Source organism: Engraulis encrasicolus, chromosome 11 (genome assembly GCF_034702125.1).
Source record: "Engraulis encrasicolus isolate BLACKSEA-1 chromosome 11, IST_EnEncr_1.0, whole genome shotgun sequence".
NCBI lineage: Eukaryota > Metazoa > Chordata > Actinopteri > Clupeiformes > Engraulidae > Engraulis > Engraulis encrasicolus.
Window position 1 is genome coordinate 43,374,162 of NC_085867.1, and position 17,321 is coordinate 43,391,482.

A 17,321-nucleotide genomic window follows, 5' to 3' on the forward strand; every position below is an offset into this window, starting at 1 on the left:
TGAGGGGGCCGAGCACGAGCACCCACACCACACACCTGCTCATTTGCCTTCTCCTTCCCTTTGAACACACATGAACGCACACACACACACACACACACACACACACACACACACACACACCTACTCACAATCACAAACGCGCGCGCACACACACACACTCGCGCATACACACACACACGAACACGGACCATCTGGTTACAGGTCTAAGCGACGGCAATGACAACAAATGGAAGCTCTGCGCTCCCGTCTTTAAACTGGGCGCCCACTTTGCATGCGTGTTGCACAGGGATGCTTCTTCACAGAAGATGGCAGATTTTACTACCAAATGGGCAGCTCTCCAACACTAGTCGGGACAATGCTGTTGACAACCAAGCCAAAGGACTGACCAACGCACATGCAGGAGCACACACACAGTCTCACACACACACACTCACAGGGCTGTTACAATATTCAATTAGTCAATATATATTGTACAATATATATTTTACAACATGTTTTACAAGCATGATAACATTTTTGGCAACAATAAGTTTTAGTTGCGTGCTTCTTCCTCGTCACATTCATCTAGCATCTCCTGCCACATATTGGCATTTTTATTGCAGTTTTATCCCATTGTCATTTTATTGTTTGAAAATGACCACGAGAACGTCAATATCATCGTTCATCGCAATAATGTCTTGGCCAATTTATCGTCCAGCAAAATTTCTTACCGTGACAGCCCTACGCACAACACACACACACACACACACAGATGACATCCATTGACAGCTCAATCTTGTCCTTTCTGCCCCGAGAACTCCCTCGCTTTCTCCCCCTCTCTTGCTTTCTCGCTCTCCCTCTTTCTGGCTTTCTCCCTCTACTAGACACAACATCTGCAGCCCTCTGCATCCAAACAATGCTGAGTGCAGGCCCACACAAGCACACGACAACGCTTGAAGAAAAACACATCTAGGCATTCAAGTCTCTCTGACTGTCTGCACAGGGTACACAGATACAGCAGTGCATTCAAGAAATACCTAACTCCATGCGTCTAAATATGAAAAGCTTTGCAAACTATGCAAGTTGAGCTGCAAATATCCAAGGCATAACTGTAACAATGGATTTCCTGCACCAGTGTAATGTTAATTAAAAAACAAAAACAAAGTAAAGTTACAAAACGTTCATGCAGGTCTTGTTGCCAATGTGAAGGGAAAAAAATAGGCTACTGTCTCCTCGTCTGGACCAGGCCTTAGAGCCATCTCCATGCATGTGTAATGTTTCTGTGCTTGAAACAAATAAACTCCACATGAGCAATTACAAAAAAAAACATGTATAGCCTACAGTCCCACAATTTATTACATTTATTTCAGCCACGCTTTAGAGATGCCTCAGCCTAGTCATGCTTTGATGAAGGCACAGGAGCTCAGCAGTCTCCTGTTGCTGACTGATTAGGTGTGGATCTTCACCACCTGACAGACAACAGGGCAGACACAGCAACTGATGTGGAGACATTACAGCACCACGGTTATTGATTCCTCCACGCACGCACGCGCACGCACACACACTTCTCAGCCACCAATTCTCCCCCACTGGCACCCCCATCCCGATCGCCACCACACAGACACACAACTCCACTTCAATCAATCTGCCTTGTAGGGGCTTGCCATGAAACAATCTCTGTGTCGCTCTCCCTCGCTCGCTCTTTCTATCTATCCCTCTCTGCATCTCTCTTTTACCGCTCTCCATCTCCATTCACATCCCTCTCTCTCCGTGTCTCCCTCTCCCCGTCTTTTTGACATGCCTCAAAACAAAAGCAGGTCACGAGTATTCAGGCGACGGCGCTTGGCCTCCAGAGAAGCACTGAACTGGTTCAATTCTCTCTTTTATGACATGCATTAAACTCGTTCTGGAAATCTCCAGATTCTTGCAAAAAAAAGGGGGGGAAATGGAGAAGAGAAATGAAACGCGTGTCCTTGTGATTAGTTCTGTGCTGTTATGTGAATGAGAAGCCAAACGAAATGCAGTAGCAGCAGCATTCCTTTGAATTCGTTCACTCGTACTTTGGTAAAAGCACAACCGAAATAAATGAATGCCAAATGGACCACGGTTATTAAATAATGGGCTTCATTCAGTATTTGTGCTGAGTCTGTGGTATTTTAAGAGAGGAGATGGGGGAAATACTGAGCCGCGGTCCATCTTCACCACAATGACTCCAGCGCATCAACACACGGGTACATGATGTTACTTAGGTAGCCACAGGTACATCATCAATAAGGTTGGTCTAGATAAGTACACTGTGCAATAACTAAAACGCTGATGTCAAGGCTTTCAGTAGAGGCTTTTTGATCAAAAGGAAACCAAAACCTGACAACTCCGTCACAACCACTAGCCAAATGACCCAAGATGCACGTACACACTCAGGGTCATGGGCAGCCATGGCTAAATGGTTAGAGCGCTGGCCTTTAGATCAGGGGGTTGCCGGTTCAAATCCAACCCTTACCACCAGTATCTTCATCCATGACTTAAGTGTCCTTGAGCAAGGCACCTAACCCCGCATTGCTCCAGGGACTGTAACCAATACCCTGTACCTAAATAACGGCAAGTCACTTTGGATAAAAGTGTCAGCTAAGTGCAATGAAATGTCATGTCATGTAATTTAATTTACAGTCAACTGCCAGGGTGAGTAAGCCTCCTTCAGAATACGACTGATAACTTTTTGGGGCTCAGACACGGGATATTACCTGACTGAAAAGCTGACTAATACTCCGCATTGCAAAATCTTTCAAAAGCCTTAATGCTACTAGTAGCCCATTTCATACCTCATCTTCACTAAAATCTTTGCTTAACCTTAGCTGAGGTTAACCGCCAGCAGATGCTTGCAAAAAATGGCTCTGCCATTCTGAGACCACAGATGTGGCAAAAGAGCTCTAAAAGGGATCTAGCCAGTATGGTGTCGAGCAGAGCTACCAAGCAATTACTATGCACTACAATAGCGACTGCAGGGGTTAAGGTTACAAAGAGGTCTTGGGTTTTTACTATGTTTTAAGTATATTTGTAGCTGATTTTCATAAGCTTATCAACAGAACACCAGCCTGTGTGTCTCTGGGCATCTGCACTGAGCAAGCATTCCAAATGACTGAGGAAACAAGAGGCCGAGAGTATATTTGCATTTGTGACATTAAATCTAAAAAAGGAGAAGTGTGTGCTGTGCCGTGCCTTGGCGGTTAAGGTTATTGCCTCTGCATCCTGGTGACACTTGTTTGCCTAACAACTCCTCTGCTTCTGTAAGAGACCTACCTGCCTGATATGAATGATGATGACCGTGATCATCAAAGTCTAATTTAACCGCAGCACAGGGATCCCATTATTATTCTGCAACCGTGATGGATCCTTCAGGGGAGAGGCAGTCGCTGGAGGTCATCGTGACCTACAAAGCACATCTGCGAAAAACTAGAGTGCCAAGACAGAAACAGCTTTGACTGAAGTCAGCTACAGAGTCCTGAGGGGAGGGGAGGGGAGATGTGTGCATGTGGGTGTGTGTGTGTGCGCACGCGCGCATGGACAGGTACGGTCAATACAATGCATACACAGGAACAGCTTTGACTGCAGTCAGCTACTGCTACACAGTCCTGAGGGGAGGGCTTGTACCAAACGGTGTGTGTGTGTGTGTGTGCGTGTGTGTGTGTGTGTGTGTGTGTGTGTGTGTGTGTGTGTGCGTGTGTGCGTGTGTGCGTGCGTGCGCGCGTGCGTGTGGATGGGAGGGGAGGGGACAGACAAAGCTTCAGAAGGGCAGCCTGCGAAAATCTTCCAGTGCCAAGACGGGATCAGCCCAGACTGAAGTCAGCTACCTGATACTGCTCAGGCCGACCAGAACGCTGTCGGCACCAGTTACGCTCGGAACATAAAGTGCTTACATGCTAACTACTAGCATTCATACAGGGCTCTGCACTTTCCCTTATGTGACCATTTGTCACCCGGATGAACCTGCTGACGAATCGATAACCAAGTTTCCGGTTCCCGCACACTCAGACTTTCAGCATGAGCACGGCGGGCAGTTCGAGATTAGGTGCGATAGAAATGGGCACCAGCACGTTTCTCCATCGGCCTGAACACGCCACGGGTGTGTGTGTGTGTGTGTGTGTGTGTGTGTGTGGTGGTGGTGGGGGGGGTGTAGCCTGAATCATGTATGAGAGGCGAGTAATTACACTGGGCTGTGGTGCTGGTGCTGGACCAGCGTCTCCAGTTACCACCTGTAAATAAGCCAAAAGGTCAGAAAACACCAGAATTCACACCAGAGGGGATCAGACGTGGGTGGGCAGGTTGATTCCTCCGACCGCCATCACTCAACTCTCAGGCAATGCTGCCTGCCTACAACCTGACACTGTGTGTGTGTGTGTGCGTGTGTGTGTGTGTGTGTGTGTGTGTGTGTGTGTGTGTGTGTGTGTGTGTGTGTGTGTGTGTGAGTGTGAGTGAGAGAGTGTATGTTGCTTTCACCGACACAGTGCTGACGGCGTGGACACAGCAGCATTTAAATGGAAAGCGCCTTGAGCCATAGGCTCTGGCATGTCGGCTATTTGTAGACGTTTGTCGTTGTCGATTGGACGTTACAATGACAGGAGAGGACAGGACAGGACAGGAGTGGCAGGCAGGCGGTGTGCGGGAGGATCTGGACAGGAGGAGGAGTACTACAGCCTGTTCTTCCTTGGCCAGCGAGATGGACACATGGACACATGCAAGGCCACTCATTTGCTCACAGTAATAACAGCTACAACTTGTAGAGCACATTTTATACTAAAACAAGCTGCTCACAGGGATTCGAGTGTTTTTGTGTTGCTTTTTTCAAACAAAGGAGAGCACAGGAGACAGGTACACACATGGTAAACCTTGTTGCCATCAGGCACTTTTTAAATGGACTGAGCACCTGTAGGTAAAAAAAAAGGATGTTGTGTGTCGAAGCGTCTTAAGCTCAACTGTTCTCCCAGTTTCACAGGTCGTCCATGGAGGTAGGTTTTCTTTGCCCTATAGGCCTATACTGTAGCTCCTGGTCTGAATCATACCTGCTTTGAAATGCTAATGCATACAGAACAGATTAATCGTGACACTACAGTAAAAAAAAAGAATGAGTCATCCCTAGAAACTGGCAGATTTGAAAAGCATTTAACCGCACTTAAAGCGACCGAGAGGACCCCTGAGTAAGAGACTAGGGCTCTTCATTGTGCACGACAGCACCAGGCATCTCAGCGCTTGCGCTGTTCTCGCCACACACATACACACACGCACGCGCGCACACACACACACCGAGAGCAAGGCTCTCTAAAAGGACTCATCTGCATACGCCTTCTCTGAAAGGCTTCAACTCCCACACTGAATATCAATCCCACAATTAGTCACCGGCAGCCAGGCGGTCTCTGTGTGTGTGTGTGTGTGTGCGTGCGTGTGTGAGCGTGCGGAGGGCGCACTCCCAGCTGCTGACAAGACAGGGCCAGGCCAGGCAACACCCACTCACAGCCCGCCTCCTCTGGGTTACTAGGAGAGAAGAAAAACCTCAGCTGACCTGAGAATAGAGTACATTACATTACATGGAGCAGACACTTCGATCCAAGGTGACTTAGAGGGTTAGTGCCCCAGAGAAAACCACTAGCTGCCAGGTCAGGCAACAGCCAACCCCAGCCCACCTCCTCTGGGTTACCAAGGGTGCGCCCACCTCCTCTGGGTTACCAAGGGCGCACACCTCCTCTGGGTTACCAAGGGTGCGTTCAGGCTGAAGAAGCACCGTGCCGCCGTTCCCACACATTACCTCGAAACTGCCAGCGTGTTCACATGACAAGTCTGAAGGTTCTGGAACCGGAGAGCTGGTTTGCAATGCGAACCGAAAAATACTTGTTTTCTTCTCTGCTAACCGTGACAACAAAGTGGGTGTCAGCAGGTTCATCCAAGAACCAAATGGTCACATACAGAAAAGTTCAGAGCCCTGTATGAACACGGGTGGTTTGCACTTTAGTTCCAAACGCAACAGGTGCGCACACAGGCACCGTTCTGGGCAGCCTGAAGACAGTATAAGAGAGGAGAACAAACTCAGCTGATCCAAGGACTTGGTTCAGAGTTTCCCACAGATGTGTTAGTTGAGGTGAGTGAGGGTTTCTTAGCTGGTATCAGAAAAAAATGACCATCACCATTGGAAGAACTTTTGATAAACATACCCCACACACCCACACAGTTCAACTCCTTTGGGTTACTCTGATGGCGCGTTCACATTCAGGCCGACTGAGAACCGCGTCGGTGCCCGTTCCCGCACCTAATCGTGAACATGCCGGTGTTTTCAAGCAGCAGATCTTAGTCAAAGTGGAGGCGTTTGGTGTCAAGGTGGCAACAAAGTGCTTGGGGGAACCCTGTTGCTCCCTCCTTTAGGTTCAAGATTCAAGATTTTTTATTTGTCACATGCTTTCTTGTCCAGGCACAATTGGCAGTGTAATGAAGGGTGCCACTGCTCCATGCTGTGTAGAATAATAAATAACAATAATTAAAAAAAAGAAAAATATGCAAAAAAGGTCAAGAATGAAAAAAAGTTGTCTCAGGAATTTAAAAAGCGGGTGGCTTGCAGTGAAAAAAAAAAAAACCTCTTGCATAGTCTCTCTGCACATTGGTTAGGTTACGGTGGAATTCTGGCATGCACAGTATACTGTGCGATTTGCAAAGGTGTGGCAGCCAGGCATGCAAGCGCACAGTGACAGCAGCTCCCAGCATGTGCAGCATGTAATAATAATCCACCAGCAGCTCAATCACAGTAGGCTATTAATCACAACTCATGCACAAGAGAACCAACCGAACCAACCCTCTGTCTCTACTATGGTGAATAATGCCACAAACACTGACACTGATGAAGGTTTAGTCAGCAAGCGCTCATACTGTTTGCAACTGAGCAAATCTACACTTGCACAGCACACAGAACTAGCACTCTCTGTTACTACACATTCATGCAGAGACACCAACCCTCTGAATAATGGAACAAACATTGACGCTCTCATGCATGGCACAAACCCTCTCTACTTCTGTAAATAATGCCACTAACATTGGTGGTCAGCGGGTGATGGTTTAGTCACTAACTGAATACTTTTTGCGACTGAACAAAACCTACTGCAGGGCTTTGGATGTTCTCAAGCAGTGCAACAGGTCAGGTAAGGGCCTGTCAACACGCCACTATGGCCTTGAGGATTGTCTTTAGAGAATATGGACCTTGTCGACACCCCTGCCATTGGAATCAATAGATTAAATGTGAGAAAATCAATATCAACAGGAGCTCTCCATGTCCCCCCCTTGGGTGGCGACATTAGCGTGTGTGGGCAGTGTGTTGATCAGCCTCGGGTTCTTGATTTCCCTAAAGGCTCATTGTAATGACAGCCAAATCCCCTCATGACATTTGCATTGGGCGACCCACCCACACACACACAAATCAAAATGGCATATTACCAGCGCATCACTTAGCCTCAGTTTATTAGTATGAAGTGAAAGTCCACCTGTAAAACTCCAACTTCCATTGTCATTGTGAGACAGCACTCCACAGCACACAAGTGCACACCAGGAAATTGCATTTATACATTACCCGTGCAAGGGGGCAGCCGCTAATGGCGCCCCAAGGGAGCAGTGCTGCAGGACGGTACCGTGCTCAGGGTACCTCAGTAATGGAGGAGGATGGGGAGAGCACTGGTCAATTACTCCCCCCACCAACCTGGTGTGTCGGGAGTCGAACAGGCAACCTTTGGGCTACAAGTCTGACGCCCTAAACACTTCCATGACCGCCCTTTTAGGCAACTCAGCCTTTATAACTGTCCAAATGAGAACGGCTCCGAGTCTCCACACACCACTAAGCTTGAAGCACAGCTCATTATTGACTCAATTACGCTATTTTCGTGTCAGCAAGAGGTAAAGACTGAAAAGAGAGAGAGAGACAAAGAGAGACACAAAGAGAAAGACACAGAGACAGAGACAAAGAGACCCCGTCATAATCAGAGGCAGAGACATACTGAAAGAAAGAGAGAGAGAGAAATAGACAGCGAGCCTGTGAGAGAGAGAGGAGACTGGTGTGGGACTATGGGAGCACAGCTGGCCTGGTGCCAAGTGGAGAGAAGGGGCCAGCCTTAATCAAAAAGGAGCCCTGACTCCCATGTTCCTCTTTACACCTCCGCCACCTCAGATGTAACAATCCAATTAGGGCTCCAGGAGCTCGCGGTAGCAGCTCGTTTCCCCTGGGGGAGAGACGGGAGGCTCCGCTCCACTCCGGGTCCCAGTTAACGATGCCCTCCCTCGGTCCATTTACAACTCCCAAGGCTAAATGTCAGGCTGTTGCATGCATACCAAGGACCTGAAGCATGCATGTGTGAGTGAGGGTTTTTTTTTTTTGCTAAACAAGGCCTGCACATAACAAAAGGTTGAGATTCTTGGGGTGGAGGACTGAGATGTATGAGAAGTATACCTGGCAATGGCAAATAAAACCCTATTGAATAAACACATTGACACGATGGTTTAACTGACACTGACATGATCCTGTAATGTGCAACAAATGATGGCGTGCAACAATGTGCAATGTGCAAACGTAGAGTGCAAACAACAAGCAATATGCACACGAACAACTTTCTGGCATCAGATGGTCTGAAATACCTCTACTTACAAGGATTAATGAGAGGTCCTTAGAAGAAAAATACACATAGAAAAGTTGCCTAAGTATCTACAATGATATGTGGTAGGGAATCTGTCGCACCGACACATTGCCTACACTTCAAAGAACAATTGATTGGAATGGGAGAACAAGCCTCCCCGTCGACGCTTGAACAGATGCAAAAGTAGCATTATCACCAACACGAACTGACCGAGCAGATGATCAACTGCGATGCACTTGTAATCTTATGAGAATTGATTTAGGTAGAGAAGTACTTGCTGTATGCGATTGCGAATGAATGCAGAGGGGAAGGCAGCTGCAGACCACTGACGTTGATGCATTTGCAGGTCACTCACAGTGTATCTGCCGCACTCAACATCGCAACGCCCGGATAACTTTTAACAGTTTGTTTTTATTGCACGACGGCCCATTTCAATAACTGGTAGAATGAAGTTATGATGAGATGACAGATGACATTGACCATCCCTAATGTGCTATCCAATTCGGACAACGGCGGATAAGGACACACGTTGAAGCTAACCAAACTAGAACTACATAAGCCATCTTGTCCAAGTCTGCAGTTCAAGACACAAACCCCGGAACAGGATAAAGGGCGGTTGTGAGAAAATATCACGACTGTTCCCAAATGACAATAAATTCACGCGGTCAACATGTTGGCGAGGCAGATATGGAAAGAGAACTTTAACTCCGAGCTGGCTGCCCAAGCAGGCGCGTATTTAATGGTGTAGCTAGTCAGACAGACACCTAGCTAACTAGCATCTTTCTGCTGAGGAAATGAGCCGATGCAATTCTGGCTACTTAGCCACTTTACACAAAGCCACGATTCACAAACAATATCCGACTCCAATTAAGTCATAACTTAACTGCTTAAAGAGGTGACACAATGGGATCACTGGGCATAGAGCACCACGGGTGATGGGCACTCAGTCAACTAATGATTTGCCTCGGTAGCCAATTAGCCAACGACAGCTAACTTACTGCGGTCAGCTAACTGTCTGGCTTCATGTGTCACATATGCTAGCTAGTTTGAGGTTAGCTAATATGCAAAATAAAATGCATGCCACAAACATGCTGGTTCGATAAAAATAACGCAAGCCAAACTTACCTTTGACAAGCCTTTCGGTGGTGGACTGTTTGTTCTGCTCGACTTTCCCAGACATCTTGCAAATTCCTCTGGTTCGAAAAAATAATTCCTCCGTGAGCTAGCTAGCGATAGCTAGTTAAATCAGCTAGCACCCTCTGCTAGCTACGTTTTGCTATTACCAATGTGACTAATATTCGTTGTCGGACACAGGACAACCCAAAATGGGATGCGATGTCTATATTGCATTTAACAGTTTAACTCTGAAAGGGGAGGGGAAAGGGGAGCCCGCTTCAACCCTAAAACTGTGTTTTCCTTCCGTATCTGTCCTTCGTTTTGCTAGTTGCCCAGCTGCTGTCAATTTTCTGTCAGGGATGAATCAACGAAGCAAGGAAATACAAGAAAATTCTTCTTGCAAAATGTTTAGAGAGAGGACTAATTTTCCAAAATCAAGGCTATTACTCATACGGCACAAAGCCCTCATCTGTGATTCTAGTCTATTTTTTTGCTCCAGTTAAATGCCTCTTGGCTTTCTATTTTGCCTCTGTGTCTCTTTCTTCCAGTTTGGATGTGACCCGTTGTATCGTCCAGACTCTCCCTCTTCTCTCGGATTAAATTCTAATCCGCGAACAAGCGGATTTCCTAGAACATGGCGGAACTGGTTGACTGCACTGTCTCATGGGTAATGCAGTTTTGTATTTCTTCAATACCAAAGACCTGTGTTCTCATAATTTTACAGCGACATTGTTTATGTAATGTTTTATAATTTAAGGATGTAAAAGGTATGTATAAGACTAAAATGCACTGTATACGACTAGATGCACTAAAAGCACTCTTGCTATGCTCATGTGAAATGTTGTTTCACAATGACCAGACAGGAACCTAGTTTTGCAGGAGGCCCGTGAGTGCCACTGTGTGGCCGCATATCGGAATGCAACGACATTGAACTTGATTGAAAATAGGCCTGGAACCCTTGAGTGCGTTGCAATATGCGACCTTGCCTCTGTAACGGAGGCTAACTAGTACAGAGTTGGCGTGGAACGTTGGTAAACCTCCCTCCGATAGCCTCATACAGTCTCGTGCCGTTGGGCCGAGAGACTAGTCTCTTGGCCCAGCGGTATCGTACTGTGTCTCCCATTGCCGAACCGTTGTAGTTGACGAGGTCGCACGTTCGATCCCCGAGGGGGGTGAACAGGTGCAAGATGACCTCCGTCACAGTGGTGCCGTATGACCCGGGATGGGAGTGAGGTTTAAGGGGGAGAGTGTAACGGAGGCTAACTAGCACAGAGTTGGCGTGGAACGTTGGTAAACCTCCCTCCGATAGCCTCATACAGTCTCGTGCCGTTGGGCCGAGAGACTAGTCTCTTGGCCCAGCGGTATCGTACTGTGTCTCCCATTGCCGAACCGTTGTAGTTGACGAGGTCGCACGTTCGATCCCCGAGGGGGGTGAACAGGTGCAAGATGACCTCCGTCACACCTCCTCCACTTGCCTCCTCCACTTGCCTCTCTCCTCGTAGGCCTACCAGGAAGTAATATGTCATGATGACATCACTGACAACAGCATTATATTTCAATATCTTGCAAAAGCTCAATTGTAGAGTCTTTTTCTCATTTGCAATTGGCATGGTGAATGAAAAACAGTCCCTCAAAAGTTGTTGTGGCTAGGATGACAGCTGGGAAACTTTATCGTTTTCTCCACGGAGGAGGGGCCAGGAGGCGGGACGAGGAGACAAGCGCAAGTGGAGGAGGCAAGGTCGCATATTGCAGTGCACTCCTTGTGACAAAATGTCTCGGGCCTGATGAGCGCTCTCTTTGACCAAGAATCCACGTAGCAGGATATTCTTTTAGCAGGTTATTTTTTTCTCCTGTTGAGGTGTAAACGCAACATGTGGATAAAAATAAATCCTCCATTATAACAAATGCGTTTCAGCCCCCTAAACAGGATATTTTTTTTCTCCTGCTTTTTATACCTGTATTTTAAATATCTGCTACGTGGAAACGGAAGGCCAAAACCAGTGCAAAACCAATGCAACCAGGAGAAAAAAATATCCACATATAAAAATATCCAGCTACGTGGAAACGGCACCTAAGTTGGCTAAGAGTCACGACACAATGTCCAACATGTTCAGGTTGATTTGGCCAAGATATTAGCAAAAGGTGATTTAAAAGGCTTCCTAACTTAGTTTCTCCCATGACTTTGGCTCATTCATTTAGACTGAAATGTGATTGTGAATGTGATACATTTTTTGAATACTCATGGATGAGCCAAAACACTAAGCAACTGTCAGCCTAGATATAGCCTGTAACAAAACACTTTTATATATCTTTGACCATTAAATGTGTGTGTGTGTGTGTGTGTGTGTGTGTGTGTGTGTGTGTGTGTGTGTGTGTGTGTGTGTGTGTGTGTGTGTGTGTGTGTGTGTGTTTGGGTGGGGGGGGGGGTTTGCCAGGATAGGCAAGGATAGGCCTAGGTGTTGTCAAACTAATGGCTGACGTGCCCTTGAGCTTGCTTCAAACTCCCCATTGCTCCAGGAGCATTAGAAGAGAAAGAAAGAAAACCCCCTAATTGCCATTTCAGAAAATAATCTTAATTCATTTTTATTTAATACAAAGCTATCAAAATTGCATATTTTTAATTTTATTTTGTAATATAACTATTTATATGTATTATCAAGTACATGCATGTAAACCAAACCAACAACGGGGTTCTCTAAAAATATAGAAGTGCAGGTCTTCAGAAATGGAGTGAGGGGTTTTTGCATCTGAACTCTTCATTTAGACTACCATATTCAAAGGAGGGATTCTTGATCAAGAGATATAACTGATTGTTGAGAATCTTTTTGGATCTCGTAATCATTCATCTTACACTTGTAATGCATTTTGACAGAATAAGGCACAGGATTGCATTTTTGTCTGAAAATGGAAGATGCGTAAACGTACTTCATGGATAAGCGGTTAAAGCGTCCGACTTATAGCCCAAAGATTGCCAGTTCTACTCCCGGCCGGGTGGGGGGAGTAATTAACCAGTGCCCCCCCCCCCCCCCCCCCCCCCCCCCCCCCCCCCCCCCCCCCCCCCCCCCCCCCCCCCCCCCCCTTCTTCCTCCATGACTGAGGTACCCTGAGCATGGTACCGTCCCGTCGCACTGCTCCCTTGAGGCGCCATTTAGAGCTGCCCCCTTGCACTGGTGAGGCATCAATGCAATTTCATTGTGTGCAGTGTGCAATGATCACTTGTGTGCTGTGGAGTGCTGTCACAATGACAATGGGAGTTGGAGTTCCCCAATTGGGCTTTTGCTTTTACTTTCACTAAGTTTATAGGGCCAACATGTTTTTATTTCTGCCACTGGAGGGCGTAAGGCTACCATTGATTGAGTGGTGGAGTGAGTGGTGCAATTAAATAATTATTTTTGAAATTCTTGTGCCCTCCAAAAGTGTACTTTTAGCCTTTCCATTTCGCTCCACTTAAGTTGTAGGAAATGTCACCATGCCATAAGTGTTATGGGGCAATTCAGGCAAGGCCCTTCTGTAACGATCAATCATCAGTCCCTCAATCCCATAGCCTCCCAGGTCTGTCTCTCACAAGAAGCACTGACGGGTCAACTGGGGCAAGTGATGTAAAAAGAATAAAAATCAAAAATAGTGGGCAAATGCAACCCCTGCAAATAAGGCATTTCGTTAACATAACAACCCGTGAATTTTAAAGACATGAGAGATGTTGCGAATGGTTTGGTTTTACCATTTTTATGACAGTACACTGTGTATACCAGAGGTTACTGACCAGGCCCCCAATAAAGCGGTGCATTCCCCTAAAATTGGTCGTGTCGCATATTTTATTTTGTGCACTCCTTCAAACCAATAGGACTCGTGTGAGACCCCGGTTCTTAGAGTGAGATGAGTGAGTCATCTCTATGGGAGTCACTCATTGGCTGACCTAGTAAAATCACTCCTGAAAGGTGGAAATGTCGCGCCGAGGGCATGGCCCGCCCACTGCCTATATTACGCGGAGCCCCGGGCGCAAACATCATTCTTAGAGTCGCACTCTCTTCGGCTGCGGTGAGCAGGGTGTGGTAGAGAGATCATCTCTCAGAGATGACTCACTCATCTCACTCTAATAACCGGGCACTCATACGAGTCCTATCGTTCTTATTTGTAAGATTCGCTCGTCATTTCTATGGGAGCATACAATAACTCCCGGATCGTATGCTGACCGACCAATGAGAAGGACGTCCAAAGGAGTCCTCTTAAAGGAAGGTGCCCCCATCACCCCAGGCTAGTGGTGCCCAGTCCCCTATGTCCCAGAGGTATGGCGGTCACGTCAAGTCGATAGAACCTGACAAAGGTACAGGGGCTGACCCAGCCAGCAGCCCTACATAGCTCTTCAAATGCGGCACCTCTAAAGAGGGCCCACGAAGTAGAGACCGCGGGCGTAGAGTGCGCCCTGACCTGAGCAGGGGGGAGCAAGCACCTTAGACTCATAAGCCAGTAGAATGGCTTGCACCAGCCATTTGGAAAGCCTCTGCTTGGACAAAGAAAGACCCTTAGAAGGGTTAGCGAAGCACATAAACAGCTGCTCAGTCTTACCAAAAGAGTTTGTCCTGTCCATGTAAATGCATAATGTGCGTACCGGGCACAAGTTGTGCTGGTGAAATAACCTTGTACCCTCTGTCGGCGGAAGACGGGAGAATAACCGGCGAAAGCACTCTAGGCGCATTACGCACAGCATTTGGCGACACCATGCGTGCTCTCGGCGCGCTGCGCACCACTGGTAGGGGCTCCAAACATACTCGTGACGCACTGGGTGGCACGGCTGGAGAGATAGAAAATGCAGTGCTCCAAGGCATAGAACGTTTACTAGCCAAACACAGTGATCTGCGTTTAAAGAGAATGAGAGTTTTCTGAGAAACCTCAGACACCGTAACCAACTCGCCCACTCGAGGGGGCGAGACCAGTGGTGTAGTCTACTTTTTTATGATGGGTATACTGTATATTTGAGCATTTTTTGAAGTGGGTATACTGTATATATTTGTGCTATTCAAAACAATGGATCAATCAATTTTAAGTGGGTATACTGAAACCCCTAAAATTTAGAAGTGGGTATACTCCGTATACCCGCGTTCTACGTAGACTACACCACTGGGAGAGAGGGAAGCATTAAATAAGACGTGGCGGTAAGAAGTGTAGACTCCACCGAATACAGTGTATGTAGGCTAAAGTACACAGCAAGCACCAACGGTGTCGGATACTGGATCAGGGCCCAAAACACCAGGGGAACTACTGTGGTTCCCTTCGGCGAAAAGGGAAAGGAAGCGAGTGTTATTAGAAATAACCGAACGCTGTGAATGGGGTACACTAAAAGCAACACTGGAGCCAGGTACGGGTTATGATCTCGCAACCTCGGGCGTTTCCACACGATACAACCCGGGAGAAGATTGGGGTAGGCGCGAGACACATTTTGCTCGCTAACAGACAGAATCGAAGCCGTGCATACGCTAGGCTCGAAATCCGAATGAAAAGGGTTAGGCCGCTGATTAGACGGAGACCTAGAGAGGGCAACCAGATTACATCTCATTCGAGGGAATCGGTAGTTATGCCTTATGTTAAGGCTCCCTCGTGTGACACATTCGTGATAGTGTGCAGTAGAGGTGTCATATGACCCGGCCTCCTGGTCACGTGACTGCACGGACCCGCGGATGACTGGCCTAGCCGAATTAGCCTCCCCTGCTAGGGGGATATTCGCCACTCTTTATTTTTTGGGGATGACAGCTATCATGCTAGCCGCCTTTTTATGCCTTCTTCGGGGGCTTTGTGAAAGCAAGGAATCTGGTGTGGTGCGAACAGTGCTTGTCACTAACATGTGTTGGGACACAGTGTGAAAATAATTCACCAGGTGGGGGATTAACATTCAGAACATTTACAGAGAAAGCCTGTTTGTTAACATTTTCCAATACAACATTAGCGTTAGCTGCTCGGGCTAACGAGCCGGCTACACACATAAGTCCATTGTCCACTCCGCATGGCGTTGAAGAATGCTCCGGCTAGGGCCTCTCCATGGCAGTTAGCTCAGTCGTTGAAGTGCAGTCCGTCCAAGCACTGGCTAGCACTGATGCGGGAATCAACTGACGACTCGAAGGGGCGCCGGAGGCCGCAGGTGAGGAGATTTCCTCGGGGTCCTGTTCGGAACGACCCGGGCGCTCCTCGTAGCGTCTGGGGGATGAAGCGGTCTGCCTGCCGATCCATAGCTTTGAGAGCGCTTGACTTCGACGACTCATCCATTGCTGCTAACGCGTGTTCCCCAAACAGACCAGAGCAAGAGAGCGGCATGTCCATGACGGTCGACTTTTCCCACTCCTGGAGGGGAGCCACAGCTCCCTCGCTCCAGTGACAGCAAGGCCCAAGGTTCTTCCAGATGCCTGTGCGGCGCCACGTCACACTGGAGGATCCAATCCGTTGCGGTGCGGAGTTCCTCCTAGATGTCGCCCGTAGGTTCCCCCTCAGCTAAGCACGCGGCCATGTGCGCAGCTCGCATGCGTTAGCATTCACGGCTCTAGTTGTCTGGGCGACTGAGCGCTAGCATTTTTCCCAGAGGGAGAGAGTCAGACGATCTGTCTTCCCCGGAAGGCTTGGCTGAGCGAAGGCGGACCCCAAGCGTCCTGGCTGGGGTGTGAAGTGTCGGGCGAAACGTGCTTCCAAAGCAGGCATGTGATCCCATCCTTGATCCATGGTGGCAGTGTCTAGCATGGCGAATCCCGGTGTTGGTGCGCACGCGCGCCCGTCGTGCTGGGCACCTAGTGAAGTCGCACCTTCCCGGCACACTACTATGTAGGACGGTTAAACTCGGCATGTCGAGCAGTACACAGCCGAAGAGAGTGTAAGAATGACGTTCGCGCCCGCGGTTCCGCATAATATAGGCAGTGGGCGGGCCCTGCCCCTGCCCTCGGTGCGAAATTTCCACCTTTCCGGAGTGATTTTACTACATTCTTTGTCCAGGTCGTCAGCCAATGAGTGACTCCTATAGAGATGACGAGCGAATCTTACGAATAAGAACCATACGTTCTATGTTTTGTCCTATGTCTGTGTGTCAGTGCAATGGTAGTAATGTCCAGAGATGCAATAGATTATTATAATGCAGTTATTAAGTAATGGCAATATTGTTTCGCTTATTTTTGTTTACGTATTTTTGTGAATATTAAATATTTATGTCGATTTGTTCTTTTACTTGCAACTTGCTGCAGACCCCCTCGCACCCCCTCGTGTCCCCCGGGGGTCCCCGCCCCCCACTTTGAAAACCTGTGGTGTATACCATGCAGTCACATTTTAGGTGGTCATAGAGCTTACCTTTAAATGGCAATTGTGTCATACACAACACATATATAATCAATAATACATTTGATAAAACATTACCATGAAATATACATATAATAAAATGTGATAATTAACTGAACTAGAACAAGATAGTTCGAGCGTAAAATGGACATCCAATGCGTAGCTACTGTGATGATTCCATAGGCTAATTGGAACGCATTAGTTCAAAATCAAAAGATATTGGAATAAACATTATGTAGCGCTGTCGTGAGGTAGTTTCAGTGT

General features: G+C 47.5%; 2 protein-coding genes across 5 annotated transcripts in view; one reads left to right on the forward strand and one right to left on the reverse strand.

The window, feature by feature from the left end:
* Positions 1-10,330, reverse strand: part of ppp3ccb (protein phosphatase 3, catalytic subunit, gamma isozyme, b) — a 59,620-nt gene extending 49,290 nt beyond the window's left edge. For 2 of the 4 annotated variants that reach the window (XM_063210706.1, XM_063210704.1), the window contains exon 1: positions 9,759-10,328. In XM_063210706.1, the coding sequence (XP_063066776.1) occupies positions 9,759-9,813 (55 nt within the window). In that variant the 5' untranslated portion in view covers positions 9,814-10,328. Of the gene's footprint in view, positions 1-9,758 lie in introns of all 4 variants that reach the window. The other 2 variants (XM_063210705.1, XM_063210707.1) reach the window with 2 other exon arrangements.
* Positions 10,331-10,347: 17 nt separating this feature from the next.
* The window catches only part of LOC134457762 (5-hydroxytryptamine receptor 7), an 18,200-nt gene continuing 11,226 nt past the window's right edge, over positions 10,348-17,321 (forward strand). The window contains exon 1 of the mRNA XM_063209735.1: positions 10,348-10,416. Within this exon, the coding sequence (XP_063065805.1) occupies positions 10,413-10,416 (4 nt within the window). The 5' untranslated portion in view covers positions 10,348-10,412. The remainder of the gene's footprint in view (positions 10,417-17,321) is intronic.